The sequence below is a fragment of the Balaenoptera ricei genome, chromosome 15, assembly GCF_028023285.1.
Source record: "Balaenoptera ricei isolate mBalRic1 chromosome 15, mBalRic1.hap2, whole genome shotgun sequence".
Lineage (NCBI taxonomy): Eukaryota > Metazoa > Chordata > Mammalia > Artiodactyla > Balaenopteridae > Balaenoptera > Balaenoptera ricei.
This window is the reverse complement of record NC_082653.1, coordinates 43161268-43183441: the sequence shown is the minus strand read 5'-3', so window position 1 is coordinate 43183441 and position 22174 is coordinate 43161268. Positions and strand designations below refer to the sequence as shown.

The 22174-nt window shown below is 40.9% G+C and overlaps 1 protein-coding gene across 2 annotated transcripts in view; it reads right to left on the bottom strand.

Annotated features, from left to right (window-relative positions):
• Positions 1–22174, bottom strand: part of MACROD2 (mono-ADP ribosylhydrolase 2) — a 1976756-nt gene that overhangs the window by 516714 nt on the left and 1437868 nt on the right. For both annotated transcript variants that reach the window (XM_059897602.1, XM_059897603.1), the window contains exon 8: positions 19999–20072. In XM_059897602.1, coding sequence (XP_059753585.1) covers positions 19999–20072 — 74 coding nt within the window. The remainder of the gene's footprint in view (positions 1–19998; positions 20073–22174) is intronic.

The window sequence follows — 22174 nt, the reverse complement described above, 5'->3', positions numbered from 1 at the left end:
CTGAGAGCTGCCTCCTTAAATTGTGTGTCCACGGCACTCCACTTACGTCCCCTGAGTCCTGACTTCCATAATACTCTCATCCACCTTTTCAGTTATATATTGTCTTCCTGCCTTCAAAGATGGAAGAACTAATACCCAGAGATCTTCAGCAACTTGCCAAAGGTCTCCAGTTAGTGACCCTTCTGACCCCATTCTGGTGTTCTTTTTCCCACTGAAGGGTCTCTGGTCCAAAGCCATGGCCAAAGAAACCTCACTCATGAGCTGTCTAGGAATCCACTTGGCTCCCTCAACCGTCACTTAAAATTCAGCGTAGACTGCACTCCAAAGACAATCTCCATTTAATCATTGTTATCACTATTTATATGATGAGAAGGCTGTTTAGTTTTAGCTTTGTTTCTTAAAAATCCTGCAATTAGCATATCTAATTATGTCTAATATTGGGTTTTTATCATCAATAATTTTGGTTTGAGGATGTAAGGAGGTGGATGGACTACCCAAGAGGTGGCAGGAGGTGAATTCATGTCATACTCTCATTTTCCTTTTTATACAACTTCAAATGTACTCTGTCCCCTAGCTTCAATGGCAGTTTATGGAAATCCACTAGAAAACCCTACCATGCCCATTACTTTAGCATTCTCCAAAATAAAAAAATCATCAAATTAATACTTATCCAGCTCCAAAGTCACTAAAACACAAAAGTTTCAAGCTTAAAAACAACTTCATTGTAAAGGGCTGTATAGTTTATTTCTTCCCAGCAGCTTTAAATCTACTCACAGCAATCCCAGGCAGAATTTATGGGAATACAGTAAAATGCCAATTAACTACAGTCAACCAGTTCCTAATTCTCCATCTCCAGAACGTCTTTATTATTAATGGAAATACCTGCCACGCTCACTGAGAAACAGGAAAGCAGACTGAAAAGAAAACCACCTGCTCTTAACTGTACTTATCATTGTTTGTGTAGAGGCACAATTTCTCACCTTGAGCTTCAAGTCCGTGGATCAAATTCAGCCCAGTTCTCTGCTGAAGAAGCTGCTGACACAATTAGGGCGAGTCACCCAAGAGAAAACCCACAGCCAGAAAACATGTCTAATTATATATTTGTTCTTGCTGTCCTTTCCCTGTGGTTTAAACATCTATCTGCTTGCTATTAAATGTATCTGATGAGGAAAAGAAAAAAAGGCTGGCTGAAGCTGGGGCTCCACATGATGAACTCTGGTGAGATCCATGTTTGGCCCGTGGCAAGTCTTCCAAACCCATCCCCAAGAACTAGTGGGAAGACCGGCATGAGGATGTTGTTAAGACCCAGGCCAGTGTATTAAGCTTGAGAAACTAAAAAGAAGGAACTCTGAGACTATCTATAAACCCTAACTTGCTTTTCCAAACACATGTGTTTAGTCTTTTTAAGGTATACAGGGCAGGAGGTGTTTGCATGATCTCCAGTGGTGCCATAGAGAGACGTGGATGCCCTGGGCCCAATGGGACTTTTCAGTTCTTTTGAATCTGCAGATCTTTGCACAGTCTCAACTGTCATGGAAGCTGCAGGTCTTTGTTATTGGAGGGGAATCTTGACACTCCAGGGTCACCTTAAATCTTAACAGGGAAGATACTCGTGTTTATTGCCCTGGCGTGCAGTGCCATGCTAGGTGTTGTTACTATTATCAGTCTGGGTACCAAACAAGACAAAAGGGGATGAGTACCCCTGTTCATGCAGTTATTGTTATATTAACTGTGACTCATCGGCACTTTGGTACACTCCAGAAAGGGTCATTCCAATGTGTTGCAAAAGGTCTCCAAGCCATGCCTACATCCTATGGATATGTCCCCCAAACTAAACATTTCACAAAATATAGAACTTTATTTACTCCCTACCCCATTTGGGGTTTACTCATAAAAGTTCTTTATACCACAAAATGTAATCTATGTTAACTGACAAATAGGTCATTCCTAGCCAATAAGATGTTTAAAGAAATATTCACCTCGTAGAGCACTAATCATTCTATTAATACTACGGTAGGTTTTTTCCTGGTCTTATTTCATTTGCTGGAATTGACTGACATGTTTCTTTCTGACCCATCACTTCCCCTAACTCCAATAGAAGAGGCTGCTCTGCATTTTACACAGTTCCAGGCTTCTCCTGGACTTGGCCTCAACAGCCTCTGCAGGTTGGTTCTTGGCAATCAGCTATAGGTGTTTCCGATAATGGAACTATTGTGGAGACTGAACTCCTTTCTACTCTGAGCCCACACAGTCTTTAATTCCTGCCTCCAAGGACATCCCTCTCCAACCTAGTACCAGCCAGAAAAAGGACAGAAGATGATCAAGCTTCTCTGAGTATGGGATACTTAATCCTTCCAGCCCATTTTAACTTGTTTTCAAACCAAGTCACCTGGCATTTCACTCATTTGAGGAGTGAGTCTCCATTCCTTTCTCTTTCATAACTAGAGCTAAGGGTTAATTTCAATACAATGTTTATTTACTTAACATTTTCCCTTAAATTGTGTTCATTGTATTTCTTAGCAAACTATAACTCTTATAAACTGCTTTCACATGAAATTGGTTTAAGGAAATTCTCATGCTCATTCAAACAAGACAGCAAATTCCAAGTGAGACTAACTTTCTATCTGCCTCAGTTTCCTTATTTATAAAAAACAGGGGAATAGTCCCCACACCCTGAAAGAGTGGTAGTGAGGTTTCATACTTAGGACAATGTCTGGCACATAGTAAATAAAAAATGCTAAGTCATTCTATGTAAAGCACTTAAAATGTCAAGCCTGTGTCAGGTTCTTAATAAATGGTAGTTATTATATTATCATAATTAGTCACAAACTGGGAAGGAACAGAAGTGAGCCTTTCCCATGTAAAGTGACTAGAACATGGGGCGGGGGTGTCTTTCTTCCCTTCCCTCTGTTCCGGTCAACTTTCCTTCTTCCTCTTGCCTCCAATCCCTTCTCCACTTTCTTCTTTCCTTCTCTCCTTTTGGGTTTCAAATCAAACCGGCTGGAGATTGAGGAAAAAGAGAAAAAGGATGGGAGCACATAACATTTAGTTCCAGAAAGAAGAATTATTGGAAAATAATTTGGCCTCCGCTTAAGAGTTTGAAATTGCCAACACAGAGCCAAAGCAATTGATGGTATTTTCCCAGTGGTTGGTATTAATTAGCACTCTGCTGTCGTCAATTGGCTCTGCCATCATGGGGATAAATCATTCACAAGCTATTTTGGATGCTCGTCCTGTTGCCACCACCATGGCATCAATCTTCTCATTAGCTTTGTCATTACAGATCTCAGCCGTTTCTCACCTTTTCAGGAACTCTGCATGAATTTGACCTCGAGAAGTATTTAGTCACTATCATCTCAGCTATTAAATGTCAGATTCAGACATCGCAAACTATGTGTCAAGACACTGCATTCTGGCAGTAATGAACCCATTATCTTTTTTTCCCCCTCATAAAGCATGCTCTTTGGGCACCTGAAATGGTGTGATACAAGTTCTCTCAGGAGTCTCGTTTGATTGTGGGTGCCTTTGAAAAGAATGTCGCCGGCTGCATTAATTTCCAGACTTTCGGTAGTTTGTACCTGGCACATTATGCAAATAATGACTGCTCATCTTTAATGGGTGAACCAGGCAGCAGGGTTAGGCAACAAGATATAGCTAAGCAACCTGTGCCTTTAGCACTTTTAGCACATTGTCTGTCAATGAATTCTACAAATTGTATTTTTTGCTCTTCAAAAAGAGTCGCGCTTATCCCTGCTTATGAGTCACAGCAGGGCAGGGAGGCCAACGGACACTGCCTACATCTCTGTCAGTTCGTTTCCAATAAACTCTCGTCCATTCAGGCTGTTTGTCAGCTCTGCACCTGCGTGGTAGTGGCCTAAGGCATGAGCCTGTTGGGTGGATTCAAAGAGAAAGCCAGTGAGGCTGCGGGGCAGCCAGCAAGGGAAAAAGAGTACAGGTAGGACCACAGAGACTTTTCCTTGGTGTCATGGAGCCATTTAGCAGTAGACTGGAGCCTATAGATCCTTCTTAGAATATAGATTTTAAATAAAAATATAAAAGATTACAAAGGAAACAATTTTATGGAGACAACAACACCCTAGAAATAGTGTGTGCTATGGCCAAATGTGTGCTTCTCCATTAACACATTTAAACAAGATGTAGTGATGATTTGAAGTCACAAGGAGCGTAAGTAGTGGTTTGAGATCTCCACAACTGTAATGTGATAGGAAATCTGATTTCGATTGATGACAAAGTCACAGGGCATGCTGAATCCACTGTGATTTGTGGTTACGGTCAAGAAGGAAGGAAGTGCTAAGTTACAGTTAGAAGTTAATAAAAATCATCGTATTTTTTCCCCGAAGTTCACGAACTCCCTGAGACCTCTTAAGAGTCCGTGGACCAAGGGCATGTGGCAAGGGAGGCATTTGGATTTTACTCCCAGGGGAATGGAAGCCCTGGGAGGAACGTGTAGGCTCCAACCTCTCGTCCCCTGAAGTCAGGAAGCCCCAGAATCTTCCCTGACTCTTCTCTGCCCAGCGCCCTGCAACGCTCTGGGCACCATCTGCCCTGGCACTCACCTCATTATCATGGGACAACTGTCTGTGTGGTCTCTTCCATCAGATAGTAAGGACAAGAGCTATATATCAGCCACCTGTGTACAAACAGTGCACCCAGCATGGAACATACCAGCTATTGAGTATTTGCTAAATAAATTAATGAAGACTACGCTGCTTTTGAAAGAATTACACATGAATCTATACTGCCAATGTTTTTCTGAAGAACATATTTTCCTTTCTGAAAGGGGTTATAGGTGGAAATACACAACGTTTTAAAAATAATATCAGACTTCACAACTGGAAATGGAAACACTGACATCAGGTAGATTTTTAAAAAATAATTTAAAAGTAGATTGATTGAAAAAAAGATAATGTGGTTGCCTAAAGACCAAGGTGCCCTGGTATTTAAAATCATAGGAGCCTCTGCAGGGCAATAGAAGTCCAGGTAGACAAAGGAGTTAAGCTCTGTGCTCACCAGCTACAGCTCAACAGGTCAAGGGCTCAGGAAAGAGGATGAGCTTCCAGGTGTACCGAATTTCTCCAGCTTGTTCCTTGAATAACTTCCCATTTTTAGACAATAGCCCAAAGCTGTCTAATCCCAATGCACTGTCAGCCATCCTTGGATGGGCCACATCTGGGACCTGGCTGGGGCTGTGCACAGGAGAGCTGGTTTCCAGCTCACCTGGGGGTAGTCACAGGGATCAAAACTAGACTCTTAATTTGGAATATACCTGAAAGAGAGAGAAAAACCTACTGAGCATGCTCACTATCTGACATGGAAAAAAAGGTCTGTATGAGACAGATGTGCCGGGTTCACGCACACTCAGCTCTGTCATCGTAAGAAACAATGTAAAATAGTCATTCAGTCAATGTGTGTTTATCAAGGCTTTCTATTTGCCAGGCTCCCTCGATTCCACACACAGACACACACACACCCCCACACACAAAAGACTCATCTGTGAAATTACACCTTGAGTCCCTGTCCTCAAGTCAGTGGGAAAGCTAACAGGTAAATCCACAGTTACAGTCAAAGCCCTGATACTTGTAAGTTTTCCTAAGGTTGCATGGGGGAGTGAGGGAAAAACTTCCCCAAAGGTGCAGTATCTGAGCAGACATGACAGACGTAAGTAAAGGAATCTGTCATCTCAAGAAGCATGTGCTCTAAATAAAGACAGGGGGGAATCCCTCAGAAATTGGAGCCACTGTCAGGACCTATCTACCCTCAGGGAGAATTAAAAATTTCCTGAGCTTGCATGCAGCTCAATATCAAAAAAACAAACAACCCAATCCAAAAATGGGCAGAAGACCTAAATAGACGTTTCTCCAAAGAAGATATACAGATTGCCAACAAACACAGGAAAGGATGCTCAACATCATTAATCATTAGAGAAATGCAAATCAAAACACAATGAGGTATTACCTCACACCAGTCAGAATGGCCATCATCAAAAAATCTACAAACAATAAATGCTGGAGAGGGTGTGGAGAAAAGGGAACCCTCTTGCACTGTTGGTGGGAATGTAAATTGATACAGCCACTATGGAGAACAGTATGGAGGTTCCTTAAAAAAACTAAAAATAGAACTACCATATGACCCAGCAATCCCACTACTGGGCATATACCCTGAGAAAACCAGAATTCAAAAAGAGTCATGTACCACAATGTTCATTGCAGCTCTATTTACAATAGCCAGGGCATGGAAGCAACCTAAGTGTCCATCATCAGATGAATGGATAAAGAAGATGTGGCACATATATACAATGTAATATTACTCAGCCATAAAAAGAAACGAAATTGAGTTATTTGTAGTGAGGTGGATGGACCTAGAGTCTGTCAGACAGAGTGAAGTAAGTCAGAAAGAGAAAAACAAATACTGTACGCTAACACATATATATGGAATCTAAAGAAAAAAGAAAAATGGTCATGAAAAACCTAGGGGCAAAAAAAAAAAAAAAACCTAGGGGCAAGATGGGAATAAAGACGCAGACCTACTAGAGAATGGACTTGAGGATACGGGGAGGGGAAGGGTAAGCTTGGATTAAGTGAGAGAGTGGCATGGACATATATACACTACCAAACGTAAAATCGATAGCTAGTGGGAAGCAGCTGCATAGCACAGGGAGATCAGCTCAGTGCTTTGTGACCACCTAGAGTGGTGGGATAGGGAGGGTGGGAGGGAGGGAGACACAAGAGGGAAGAGATATGGGGATATATGTATATGTATAGCTGATTCACTTTGTTATAAAGCAGAAACTAACACACCATTGTAAAGCAATTATACTCCAATAAAAATGTTAAAAAAATAAAATAAAATATAGTCAGATTGGGAAAAAAAAAAAATTCCTGATCTTGTTTATCATTTGATCAGATTTGGCTAATGAATTAATGGCAATGTCTGTGGCTCAGAAATGTTGCCCCAGCATGGCAGTTCGGCTTTAGCGCTAATCACATGAAAGCTCAGGAGGCTATGCGAGCTGTCGGCTGGCTAATAAAAGCCCCATTTGTTAACTCTTAACGCTTTCATCCAACCTGGACTGTGTATGGGCCTGGCACTGTGCTGGGGGCAAGAAAATAAAAGATGGCCAAACTGAGGACCTGCTATCTTTGTTTTAGAAAAAAATTAACAAGCAATTCTACATAAATCATATAAGCAACAGTGTGGTAGGTACCATGGCAGAAGAAATCCAAATTAGACTTTAGATTTGTAAGCATTCAGAGGAGATCTCTGAAATAGTAATCTACTATCATCATCAAGAAACAAAATGATGCTTTTGATGATCGTGGTTATGAACTTGGAATCCTGAGTTAGAATTCCAACTCTGCCGTTTATTTGCTGTGTGGTCTTTGAAATTTTACTTAGTATTTCTAAATCTCAGTTTTCTCACCCGTAAGATAGAAGGATTACAATGACGACCACGTAGGTTTGCTGTGTTAATTAAATGAGATTGTTCAAGTAAGGTGCTTACACAAAGGAAGCACTCAATTACTCAACATGTGTGACATTAAATATATATATGAAAAAAATATATAGTTAGTGAAGAATCAAGCTCAAGTTGATTTGTTTTTGAAATCCACTTATCCTTAGCTATCATTGGTAGACCAAAGAGTTCACTTATTTGTAATGGAGTAGTATGGCATGTTACTTCTGAGCCTCAAAAGTAGATCTGTTGACCTCAACAGAGAGAAGTACAAAATGCAGTATGAAATACTGTTAGACTAAATCAATCAATCTCTGTTACACACACACACACACGCAAATAACCTCTGATTGCACATTGAAGACGTTTCACGCTTCACTTAGGTCAAGGCTCCGTGTTACTGGGTAAACCAACTGCTCTAAAGAGTTTCACAGGTAACTGGTAAAGGGGACGATGTAAATCCCATTCCTGCTGCAACCACCTCATGGAATTTTTTAAATTACGCATTTAGTAAATCTACTAATACATTCCAGAGCATCCATTTATCCCTACCCTCTAAGGAAAATCATTATTCAACTGTACTTAGAAGCAAGGGATGAATTTTCTTCTTCCTTTGCCTCCTGCACAGAACATGACTATTTGGGGGGTTCACTCGATGCTGGCAAATGGCCAATTCCTGCCTCTAGACAGAAAGGCTTAAAAGAACTTATAAAAAACAGTCAAAATCCTCTGTAGACATCCAATAACTTATAAGGAAAAGAATATTTTGATGAGTTAGTGCAAATGAATCAGGAACATATGGATCCTATTTCCCTGGAGTTTAAATTCGTAAAGAGAAAAACTTCTTAGAAAAATGAACTTTGTAGATGTCACTGAACCCAGGAGGAAAACATATGAGATGATTACTCAACTTAATACATTCCTAAGTTGCCCTGTGCTTAACTGAAGCACACCCAGGTCATTTATAGCTCAATTTGGCCTGTCAAACACACAGCCCATCATGCTCTAATTGTTTTCAGAGTAGAATTCTGGGCAGCAGAAGATATTAAGATGGTTACTTTTTCAGCAATGAATTTTAGTACAATGGTTTATTTTCTAATTCCTTAAAGAGAGTTAATTTTGTCAGTGGCAGGAAAGACTGTGGGTGACACGTATCTGCATGTCCGGGGGCCAATCCACAGGTGGGTGGTGTAAACAGGCTCCCATGAGCGACAACACTGTACCAATCAGAAAATCTTCTCTTGTAGCCCTGCTAAATGGTGGCCTCATGCCCAAGGAGAACTAATTTGCTTCATGTGACTGAGAGCTTTATTCTCCAAAGGTTTTTCAGGAACCAGTATAATTATACAAGATCCAAGAGACAGAACTGTCATCTGAATATAATAGTTACTCAAATAATGATTTGTTTCTATACATTGATGACTTTTACTAACTTATTAAATATATCTCATGCATGGAGGAATACGAGCACATATCCAGAGACCATGATTATTATAAACAAGATTTTGGAAATATATTAAAATGCTTTCTAAAAGAGAGAAAAAGGCCCCTACTATGTGTAGGGTGCCACAGAAAGCTGGCTAGCAAATCCCATGAATATTTAATGTGAGTGGCAGTTACATGTTATATGTAGACATGATCAATATTGTTTATTTGTCAACCCATGTCAAAGGGGATTATAGGATGGAAAAAACAAGTGCTCATCAGTGAAAAGGCTATGGTGGCCACTCTGGTACCTTCTAGACAATACAGCCCCACCAAGGCTCCTAATCCCTTGTTAGAAGGTCGGTTGCATGCTGGTTTAGAGGGGGACTTACTCTCAGTTCTCAGCAGATCCTTTCCCACATTGAGGAGAATAAATATGAGCTTGCACCTTAGTATGTCTAGCTGGAAAAGATCTTTGAGAGTAACTGGTCTAATCATTCTCAACCACTAGCTGGAGAAATGTTTTAAAATATAGGCTGCTATCCTCCCAGATATGGCAATACAGTAGATTTAGACTATGGTGCTGGTATTAAATCAGATGATTTAATCATTTTCTTAGGTAATTTTCACCTTATTTTACAGATGAAGAACAGTCCTAGAGTGGTTATAGCATCTCCTGCAATCTCCTTATTCCCAGGTCAGTGTCTTACCGACAAGCTCAGCAATGCCTGGGTCATTAGGGGATCTCTTCAGTGTATAACCAGGCAGGAAAAACAGCCCAGACTAAGGGAAGATCTATTGGCTAGAAACAGCCAACAATTATGTTGAAAAATAAATGCAGTTGAGTTATTCTTATGCCTTGTTCAGGCTCTAAAGTCAGCACATAAAGTGAAAAATTCACATGGGCACAATTATTCTTTCAATTTCTTTAGGAAGGCCCTATGTTAGAAACTGACACATCTCTCAATATGTTCAACAAAGCCCGTTTTTCCTCCAGATTTAGGAGAGATTGCTGGAGCTTTTAAAGTCCCCATTGGGCAAGAGAAGAAGTTTTCGGCTAATATTTAGGAGCAATGTCAGAGAAGCAACAACAACAAAAAGTCTTCATGTACTAGCATTACACTGATGCAGAAAGAAGCTAAGAAATATAGGAGAATCTGGACCAACTGGAAGAACAGTGAATTCATATTTCTTATCTCATGCCAAGGTTTATTGTAAAAATGAAAATAAAATCTCATCATTTAAAATCTCTCTTCTTATTTCTTTTTCTTTTCTTAAGAGAGTGCACATAGGCAGCACCTCCTCACCATAGGACATCACTTGCCCTGGTGCCCAGCAGGTTACATGCCAGGTGGTTGCAACCCTTGCTGCAGAACCAAGTCTAAGATCAGTAGGTCAGGATCAACCTTCCCTGCCTAAGGTCTTCAAACTCAGGATTACAGATGTGAGCACTTCATTCTGACCAGGCTTTAGCAACTTGGATTCACCACAAGTTTAGGAAATCATAAATCCGCCAATATCCTTCTATTCCCTGCTTCATGCAAATTAATGGTCTCCTCACTAAAAGGTGGAGGCTCCCTGGTGTAGACTGAAGACCCTACAGCTTTCTTCTCTACCCTCAAGTTTCCATGTGATGGGACTTCTAAGGAGGCCATGAATAGAAATAAGGAGAACTTGATCTGATTGAGAGGGGGCATGTTAGCAAGTCTATCGCTAGGCTCACAATCTACCTCCTCCAATTTAGCTTTTGTCCATGATTAAACTGATTTGTATGTCCATAGGTCCACTCTCATGAAGTTTTTTCTAGTATGTTTCTTGATGAGGAGCCAAGAGATTGGAGAAATGATGGCTTTGCCAGACCTATTCATGTTTCTTACCATATTGAATAGCAGTGTCACCATCAAAGGAGGTACGGTTTCCATAGAGGCCACCCCTATGTCCAAATGTGTTAGGAGAAGCAATGAGATGGCTACAGATCTGGCCACAGCTTCCATCTAAAGCAGAGATCTGGCTAAGATTGCCTCTCACAGGCAAATCATTTAACTCCACCAGAATGAGAAAGTATTTTTCTTGTTCTTTCCTGAGTTGAGCTAGATGACAGTGGCAGGATTGCTGATTTCCCATTCAATCAGGGCAGCACATGAGTCCTATTCAATTCAAGTGGAGAGCAAGGCAAAGGGTTGTTTTTCCCCCCTGCCCAGCAAGAAGGAAGGCACATGCTTTCAGTTTATAAAAATGGCTGTAGAATGTCCTTCAGCAGGACCTCTCAGTGTCATTTTTATCCCTGTGTCAGATGTAGATCCAACCACATGCTCAGAAGTTTATTCTCTATTTATAAAAATGTCACATCATTTGGATAATCAGCAGATTTAATTTCATAAGGAATTTTAAATGTTGTCTACTTTGAAACCACCATATAATCCAGATCATTTAGAGAAAAGCAACATGGCAGCCTCTTCTCCTACACTAAGTGGGTCAAGGTTGTTGATACCGACTCTAAAGATACACCCATCTAGAAGTTAAGGATCATCTTAAAGGCATCCAACAGCAAATGTAAGTGATGCTTGATCTTTGGGGCATCGCCTGGAGAATCAGGGAGGACAAAGCTTTCTGTTGGTCTGACTGTGCCATGATGACCTGGACAAAGACATGACTGTGGCTAAATCAGTGGGACTGCTCCAGAAGACAACACCAGTGGAGATGGTTCTGGAGCTGGAAGAGACACGGCCCACATTCCCCATTTTACAGACGAGGAGTACCAAGAGATGGACTTAACTGTCCACGGTTATAAAAGAGAGTAGATTAATCTGATTAGAACCCAAATTTTCTGACTTTTAATTCAATGTTCTAATTTTTATGCCAACCTCCCTCTTTGGGATAATAATAGCCAGTAGTGAACTGCACCCTACCTCCTCCCACCCAACTTCCAGTGGCCATAAGTCTCATTTTGGCTCTGTGAAGGAGGTGAGGAGCTACAGTTACATGGTGGCCTCCTTGATACAATCCTGCAGGCTTGGAAGTTGTCCTATAGTCTCGTGGACCTCCAATCCATATTTTGCAAAGAGACCCATCTTCTTTCAAAAACACAAATCCCAATTCTAGGAACATTCTGCTTTTGTCATCTGAGCAAACCTCTTCTTCCGTTTTTAAGAACTGTTCACTTAAATATTAATTGTAGAGAATCTCTACTTCACCTGTCTCATGCTACTTATTCTTGGTTTCTACCCAGTACTGGCTTCCATTAAAACTCACATGTTTCTTTACCACAAGGTTACAATACAGAGGAAGATACAGCCATCAGAAGATAAACAAGCTTATGATTTTCCCCCTGCGTGAAAGTAAGTATTGAAAGCCTGCATTTTTAAAAGAGCTCTTACTCACTTTGCTATTGAGAACAGTGACCCTAAATATTTTTTTCCCAACCCAACATGTTTGAAAGACCTGGAGCAATTCCATTGAAAGCAGTGGTTCCACAAAAGAGGAGTTCTATGAAAGGGGCAGGATAAACTACTTAAAACATGCAGTTTGGGGGGACAAACTTCTAAATTATTCTCAACCTTTCCTTTTCTCTAGTTGAGAATTATTAGCTTGAGATATTAATACTAAGAATAGGTGGTTATTCTGTTTTGCTAAAAGAACCAACACTTTGCCTCAGTTTTGATTCTTCACTCAAGACAGCAAAATGAGCTTGTTGACTATGCAAGCTCCCCAATAATCAGTGACACCTTCAGCAAAATATCCTCCTAAAGTAGATATCCCCGCCCCCCAAAAAATGATGGCAGGGAACATGGCCACTGGCAGCTCCTATGGCCCTGCTCCACCACCAAAGTGGGCCCTAATTTTCCCTTTCCAACTCCAGTTTGCAAAAAAAGTCCCAGGAGAAGACTCTCATCAGCCAATTTTGGGTCCCATGCTCACAGATGTACAATACTTTGAGTGACTAAGTTTGGTTATTTTGAAATAATTGCCACTGGGCACAGAAGCAGCGTTAGAGTAGAACACCAAAGTGCCCAACTAGTTGATCTTAGGAATTTCCTTTCCCTTGAACCTTAACTGCCACATCTATAAAATTAAAGATAAACATACCTACCTTGAGGAAAGTTTTGGGAAGATGTTGTAGAAATATGAATAGTATGTGTCCCAAACACAAGTCATGGGACACATCAGAGCTGGAAAACACTGGTTTCCCTTCTTTAGCTACTTCACATCCCTACTTTACATCTCCTAGAACTCTTCCTAGAAACCCCAGACTTAGTGGCGGTATATATGTATATGAGTTCCCCTATTTAAATATAATCCTATTTTAATATAATCCTCCCTACCCAAGACAGAGTATATTTTCAGGTTTCCTCTACACTCCATTCTATTTATTTAAAAGTAACGGGGGCATAACGGACACTGCGCTGGGTTAAGGATGGCTGGCAGAGGAGGACATGTGCTATTTATATGTCAGCACAGAAATCAACCCCTAAACTACCTGGGACTGTAGGTTGATGTCAGTAGAGCACCCTGGGGCCTTGATTATAGAGACATACCCTGCTAGGAGAAAAAAGATCATTAGACTTTAAAAGAGTTCTCCATGTAGAGTTAGATTAGGGAAAAGGGTGCTTGGGCATCCTTACCTCAATGCCTGGAAGTGTCTGAGTAAAGCCCTCCCTACCCTAGGCACACTGGCTAACTGGCAGGGGGTCACTAACTAAAGCAGCACAATTTATATTATTCCATCTCTTGTGATTCTTACTGATGGGAACAGGATTATGAAACCCGGAAACAACAGCAAGAGGCTCTAATTTCTGGCTGCAAAACTCAGGCGTGCCTGTTGGGAATAGATGCTAAAGCAGCGGGGGGATGGAGAGGCAAGTGGATTTGCCCACTGGCAAGCTCTCAGGTGGGCAGTCTATGGTGACACCTGGTGCTTGAACACTGTCTCCGACCAAGAAAGGCAGAAGCTACCTTGGGGCATGGCTTTTATTCTGACAATGGGTATTTAGAATCACAAGATGAAGAGCCAAAACTCACATCTGACCACCAATGTAACTGTCACAAACCTCAACAAAGACAACCTGAGAACAGAAAAGTATTATGTGTATGAGTGAGTGAGTGAGTGAGTGAGTGGGTGGGTGGGTGACTGAAGGCGTGTGTGTGTGAAAGAGGGGGAAAGAGAAGAGGGAGGGGGGGAGGGAGGGAAGAAAGAAGATGGAGGGAGAGAGAAAACAAACAGTTTGCAAGTCATGAGGGTTCTTGAAGAGCAAAAGGAACAGGGCACACGCGCAAAGTCTGGGAATACTTTTCTTCCATTATGTCATAGGCAATAAGCATCATGGGTTCCACCTGAAGACCAGCCTTGGGCTTAGTCAAAGGATACATTTTTACAGCAGCATATTAGGTTGATGGGTATTAGTGCCATAACCACATTCCTGCACAGAATGTGAAGATTTTAAGATGGAATTTATTTTTCTCTACACACATATCTTAAACTTAAACTGTTCCAGAAACTAAGGCCAGCACAGATATTCAAACGATGCTTCTAGACATAAGAAGACACCCCCCAAGGAGAACACGGGGCACCTCATCTGCTCCTTCCAGATTTCTGAATGTGAACCACACCACCGTCTTCTGCAGAATTGAAGGATGGTGCTTGTTTTGCATTTCTGTAAACAATCGTCCACAGGAATTGAAACTTGGTGTGAAGTATATAATTTTCCCATCAGAAATGTAAGCATCATTTCATGTTTCATTTAAGCCCCCCAGTTAAGAAACACACAGATCCTAAGGTGTTCTGCGTCAGTGACATAAGGCAGGCCTCACACTGTTTTTTGGGGGTTTTTTTGGTGATCCATAATATGATTCTGAAATAAAAGTGACAAACAATTTTTAACACTGCATATGTTCAAAAACCTCTGCCAAGAAGGGGAATAAAATAGTCTTGGCGTCAGAAGCTAAAGTGCAACGGTTCCTCTGTGATCTGTGGTGAGGAAGCAAGTGGCTGTGACCCTGATCTTGTCAAGTTAGCACGAGAGCAGCGGATGAAACTTTTAGGAGCCTGAATGTGCCTGTCTTCAGTGGATTCCCAATTCCGGGTTCTGGGGGACAGGAATGCGTTCACCCTTTTCCATACTTTGCGGATTGTGTGTCTGAATGTTGGAAGGCAGGGGAGGAAGACAGTGAAGCCAGAAACCAGGATCTTAACTTCTAAAGCACACCAACCATGAGCCCAAAACTAGCTCTGTTCTCTGGCTGCCGTCAGTTGACCTTGGGGCCTAGACCACACTGGGTAATAAAGTCTGGGACCCGGGCTCACAACAAGGTGCAGAGCTGGGCATCTGTCTCGGTGCCACACTGCCACATACATCCAGCATCTCAGCGTCTCACTGCCACATCTGTAGGCACACTACCCAAAGTGACAAACAGCAATACCACAAGGGTCGTGTTTCCCTTGGAAGGCACAGAGTAAACAATTTAAATGACAAGTAGATGAGATTTAACATTTTTAACAACAATCTGTGCTAAAAGCACAGTTAAAAAGTATTCTATGCTAGGCAAAGGTCCAAAATCTGCATGCAATGAGAAGAAACTTCGACCTTCCTCCTACACGGAAGAAAACTGATTTTGGTTTTGAAAATGCAGAGCTGGGGTTCCTCCCTGCCGGTGATCCCCAAGTCAAGCCAGGTGCCCACAGAGGGCCTTCAAAGATAAACCAGAGGTTCCTCCATTGAATTGTTCCCACCCCAGAACAGGGGGTCGGCTTGGGGAGGAGGGGTCTGTGGGCAGGAGAGGGGAGATTAGGGAATTCCCATGAAGTCAATGAATGGGAAGGTTTCTGGAAAATGACATCCTCAAAGATCTGCAGAGATGCAGCTGGGGCCTGGTCTCAGGTGAACCATGACCTCCCCTCTGAACCATGGCTGCCCACGGCCACAGCTTTAATTAGAGCTCCCAGAATGCTATGCTTCTGCCCATCTGCCGGCTGCTTTATCACTGGCAGAGGGGTGGGGGTTCCAGGTTTGTGTCACACTATAACTGAGGCCTGATTAGTACAATACCTTAGGGTTTCCATGTTTCAGAGTGCCCGGGAAACCCACTGATCTTCCGGCTTGGAATCTTCATCTTAGATGCCTTACCCCCTAAGGTGACTTCCTGGAAGCCTTAACCACAAGCGCTCTGAGCTGTGGGATGGTTGCCCCCTTGGGGTATTTGAAATCACTGAACATGACCTCCATAATGGGCAAACAGCTCCCAGTATCAAGCTATTTGTGGCTTTTAGATCAGCAGAACGGGCACCGTAGAAACGCCGCTTAGGCCAACTTCCTGATAGGAAAGGGGTGCCTCAGAACTGTGGAGTGAAGAAATCACTACTTCACAAGGAACGGTATTTTTAGACAGCATGACAAATGAGGAATGCATGAAACTGCGGATAACGCAGAGCACCCACCCCGAAGTAAGAGTCAGTGCCGCATTGCCGCTGCTCGTTTCCATAACGACCCCTTGTTTTGCTCACTTGTCTCTTTAGTAAACTTTCTGCTTGAGAAAAATGGGAGCTTTGGGAAATGTTATCATGCCACATGATGTCAATTTTTTTTTTTTTTTATAGCCAACTCTGATATTCTTTTCTCCTGATTTTCTGAACTCACGCGTTCTTAATTCTTAATTTAGCCCAAAATGCCAGCGGGTAATCTCCATTGCTCGCCCCACCTCACGTCTGATCCCTGGGTCTCTCTGCCTCATACCTTATCTCTGCAGTCATGATTGCCATTTCTTTGAATTTCTGTTCTGTGTTTAATTCATCTCTCCGGTCTTCACAGAGCAATAATTCAATTCTCAGTAGTGAATATTCTCTTTTGTTTTTCAATTTTTCAACCAGAAGTCATTATATTTTTTTAGTTCTGGAAGGTCACTGAGTGCCCTAATAATAATATCTTCTTGAGGATTCTCCTTCCTTTTTTTTTTTTTTTTTTTTTTTTAAATTAAAGCTCTGCTCCATCTCTTCCGTTAGCGCCAATGCAGTCAGAGCCAACTGTACTATTTGTTCAGCTGGGCTCCCTCAAGTCCCCGAGTCCCCTTAAATATGTGGTGACAACAGCATGCACACAGCTCAGACTTTGGGCAAATGAAACAAGTAGATGCTGGATGAACAGAACGTGTTTTTCCCAGTCCCGTCCACTGGGCACAAATGCCCCAGTCAGGACTCTCTTGCTACGGTAATGTGTGATTTGTGTAATGAGATAGAATCAAATCAACTATTGTTCAGAGAAAATATTTTCTAAACCTGATGTTGTTGCCTCCTTTACCACCATCACTGTATTCCCCAAAACACTGGTCCCTTGCCTGATTTACTGTAGGAGCCCCTTAATTAGTCTTCCCTTTTCTACTCTGACATCTTTTAAGTTCATTCTCCAAGCAGCAACCAGAATTTGGTCATTTTAAAGGTGAATCTGATCATGCTACTCCGTGCCCCAAACCCTCAATGATTTCCCATCAAAAGACTGAGAATAAAAAAATCAGTCTCTCCATGAAACCACAACACTCTATGATCTGACCCCTGACCATTTGTCCAAATTTGTCTCCTGCTATTCTTTCATCCCTGTGCTCCATCCACACTCTCTCTCTTACCCTCTTGCAAACAGTAAACTCATTCTCCCCTCAGGGTTGCCTCTTGTCTTCCTTCTGTGTGGAATGTCCTTCCTCAAGACTTTTGTGTGCCTTGGCTTGCTCCTTCCCATTGTCCAAAGCTTTGTTCCAGGATTATGTCCTCAGAGCAATCTCTACATTCTCTAAAACCACATCCCCCAATAACTCACTACTCAATTACCTTGTTTTACTTTGTACTCTGAGCTATTTTATTTATTTGTTTCATTTATATTTCTCTTTTCCCAGACTATAACATCCTAAGGAAAAGATTTTGTTTTTCACTGTTCTGTCCCTAGTATTAGAAAAGTGTCTGAGGCTTCGTGGGATTTAATAAATTTTCATCAAATGAGTGAATTAATGAATACATAGCTTAAACCATCAAGATGCCAAAAGCATACTGCAATGAAGAGACAACTGAATAAGTCCTTAACCTAGTTTGTTTGTTAACAGAGCAAAAAATACAACAACATATTGCTGGATAGTCCATTTGTATAGCTTTTATCTATGTCCTACCACTTATAATTCAGTTATCAGGCAAAACCTGACTTGTTCAAATTCATTTAGCCAATGTGCATTGAAAAGAGAATTAGCACAGGCTATGTTTAAAGTTGCAATGGCAATAACTAAGTTGTGTTTCTCAATCCAAATTATCTAGATTTTCTACAATGAAACAAAGACATGAGTAAGAAAAGAATATGAAAGCAAAAGAAAGGACTCAAAGACACAGTAGGCTAGTAAGGAGATCAGAGTAAAATAACATTAAGTAGGAAACACTAAGTTAACAAATATCTAGGAAAAATAACTTTCTGAATGGTTTAGAGACAGTCCATCAGTCGAATTTGTCAATGAGCTGTAAATGTGACCAACACATTTGATCTTCGTCATCAACTCCTTGATGTTTTGTGTAGTTATGTGTACTCCCATCACATGCCAAGATGGCACATGGGAACTTCCAACAGTGGGAAATATCCTCGGATAATTATTTTAATGGAAATGATAAATTTATACCAATATACCAGCTCACTTGTTAGTTTTTAACTTTGAAACACTACATTTTTGCCAAGCAGATGGTCCAGGAGCCTTTACTATGACCGAGAGATATATTGAAGATTACCTGTTTTCAAAGGGACTGAACGTCTCTCCCTGGCCTCAGGGGCATTCCAAGGAGAGGCAGGTCAGACTCTTGGCTCTGAGACTCCAAAGCCTTGAGCTTGTCATTTAACCTTTTGATTCTAGATGAGGATAATGATAGCAATACCTATCCTAGACGTTCTGTAAGATTGTTGTGAAAATAAAATAATACATGTCAAAGAAATGTTTTATAAACTGGCTATTTTAGTTATTTTTTCCTGCATCTTAGAGGTTACTCAAGTTATTCTCTAAATTGAAGTTGTCACATGTATACCTCTTAAAGTAAGAGGAAAAGAAACAGCAAGCACCAAAGTATGTTTAGCCGTGCGGTCTTTACTTCTACTTGAAATTAACAATGTTCGTGTCTCTTTTAAAAATGTTGAAATTACAGTAATTAGCAAAAATTATGTTGCTGTTTCTTTAAACACACAAGAGCACCAAGAGTTATCTCTCATTAGGAAACTCCCATAGTCTCTTTCCATATCCAAACATTTCCAAATAATCCATCTCCTACCAAGGAGAAAGCTATATTCATGGGCCATCATAAATGGAACAAAATTCTTTACAGCACTCATGTGAGTATATGAGGAGAAAACCAAAATCGGCAGAAAAATGCACAACATTGTGTGTTGTGTGAAACCTATTTGCTGTAATAACATGTTAATTGCTAAACCTCTGAAATTTAAGCTTCCATAGCATCTCTACTTATTGAACTGCCTTGTTTACTTGAGTAAGTCTCCTGTTCATCACTACATATATCCCAAAGCTCTTATTAAATAAGCAGAATCGGAGGCATGATGAACACTTTGATGGAAGCCTTTAGTTTCATAAAAATCCTCATCATGACGATTTAGCTATCAATTATCCAATAGCACACTCAGAAGTCACTTTATAGAAGTGATTAGTTATAAATAAAGAGATCTTAGATTACTGAAAAAATTACCAAACACCAGGAATCCCCTGTCAACAAAGATAACTTAACTCTTTAAGGAAAATAGCACCAGATGATCCCTGAATTCTTCCTCTTAACGAAATCCACCCTGTTCTCTCCTTTACACACAAATCCATATTATCTAAAGACATAAAAATGAGATCCAGGGCTAAATGAATCTGATCATTTTGCCCATCTTCATCACTGAAACCGATCAACATAAATCCTTCAGTCAATTAATTACAGGAAATATTCAATCACCCATGTAACCCAAATGAAGCAGCATCAGCTAGCTTTGGCTCAATGACTAGGTCAACTTGCTATTTATGGAATAGATGTATCTGCCTTTTCGAAACTGAGAATCGAATTCCAGCATCTTGTATGCTCACTGATTGTGTTTTTCTCCTACCTGGTGCTGATTCTTGGCCAGCCATTCTTTAATGGTGCTGAGGGCGATGACTGCAGCAGGCTCGTTTGGAAAACCTAAGTGAAGAACAGAATAAAACAAATTTTTTAAAAAGGCAAAGGCAATAGAGAAGTCAATCATGGTGTGATACTGGCTTTTTCTCATTTAAACAGTATTCATTTCAACCAGTTAGTACTGAGCAAGGGAGACCTCAGTAACGTATACACTCTACACTGCGCATCACAGTATATGAAGCCTGTGATCCTATATACAAGGCATTAAGGGGGCTGGTCCTATGCCCGTCTAGAGCTAAAAGGCAATAAAGGACTAACTGTCTCTTCAGTTGTACGATGTCTCTTAAAACGTATTTACGGTTGCTTAATACCTTTCACAACATTTTCATATAATTTTCTCATGTGAGGTGTCAGATTAATGTTTATGACCCTCAGTTTACAAATCAAGTAAACGTGGGTCAGAGACTACATGTGGTTGAGCCAGGGTCACGAGGTCAGCAGCACTCCATCAGTGAGCTGGCACAAGACACAGCGAACAATCTGTCACATAGCCATACCACTGACAGCTATTGTGCGAATTCAAGGAAGGTAATGCCTGTTCCATTTAGAGCCATTGGAAATGAGGTTTCACATGAAGACAATATGAAATGACCTGATTTTGTAGTACAGGTTTGGTTTTAGAAGGGCAGGAAGAATGATGCACTTATAATACATCGGTGAACATGAGCACACATGATCAGAGTTTCTAAAATTCATCCTTTAGCATATATAAACCAAGCACATTCGAGAACTTGCAGAATCATCAGACATTCTGTCAACAGAGATAAAAATATGTAAAAGAATAACCTTGTAAGTTACTTATTTATGGGGCAGAAAGAAGAAGAGATGGGAGTGACTGTTCTGTTGAAACTACTCTCTTCAAGCTCACTACTGGCTTCCTAATCAAGAAGGCCCATAGCCTTTCAATCACTCTTCATCTTCTTTGGTATTAAATGTGTTTAACTAGTTTTTCAATAGAAAAATAGTTTTTCAAAAGACGTATTTCAATACGTCTTCCCTCCTGAACTTTTTAAAAAAGATTTTTAAATTGTTTTAAAGTGTACAATTCAGTGGTTTTTAATATGTCCACAAATTTGTGCGATCACCACCACTAATTCCAGAATATTTTCACTGTCCGGAAAAGAAACTCCGTACCCATTAACAGTCATTTCCCAATCTCCCCTCCCCCCAGCCCCTGTCAACTACTAATCTACTTTGTCTCTAGAGATTTGCAGATTCTCCTCCTAGATTTTTCAACACTGCCTTCTTCTGTGTCTCCTCCTACCTATTTGACCTCCCCTGGCTCCTTTTTCTAGGAGCATCCATTAAATGTCTGCCATTCCCAACATCCTAAACTCAGATGCCTGAGCTGATGCTACAAGTATCATCCGCCAATATGTCCATGAGGACATGATCTTATCAGGGAGGCTCCCGTGACATTGTTCATGCAGATGAAGAAAGAGAGAGGTGTTGTTGAAATGGGGAGATCTGAGATTTAAAAGACCCAGTTTTACTGGAAGGCAAATAGAACTCCTGTCATATGAGAGAGAGAACCGCTGTCATATGAAAAATGTGCATAAGTTCTCAAATTTCTCAAAGTTCTCAAATTTGCGAATTCATCTATGACATTTGGGATTATGGGTTTGTTTTGCATTTGTTTCATCCCTTCCTTAAATTAAGGCTTCAAAATGTAAAACTCTTAAAGTTAGAAAAACCTGTTAATTAGCTAATTCATTAAACAAATAATTATTTAACTAGAAAAGAGTATGTATATATACATATACACATATGTATATGTATGTATAGACAGATAGACAGACACACTTTTAATGAGTCCCTGTCTTTAAAGCCCAAAGTCTGGGGGGAGGAAATAAGAGGCAACCGCAACACAGCAGGACAGGGCATTCAGGGATGTGGGGACGAAGATGAAGAGCAGTGAGGGAAGCTTTCTAGAAAAAGATAGAATGTCTGGGGGAGGGAACTATACATGGGAAGCTGAGGACACATTGTCCTCAGAAGCAAGCTGTGAGCAGCAAGGAATTGATGGAAAAGGTGAGGGAAAGTAGAGGGGGAGAAGGCAGGAGTCCCTGTGCGCTGCAAAGAAAAAAGAAGGCAGCCAGGATGGG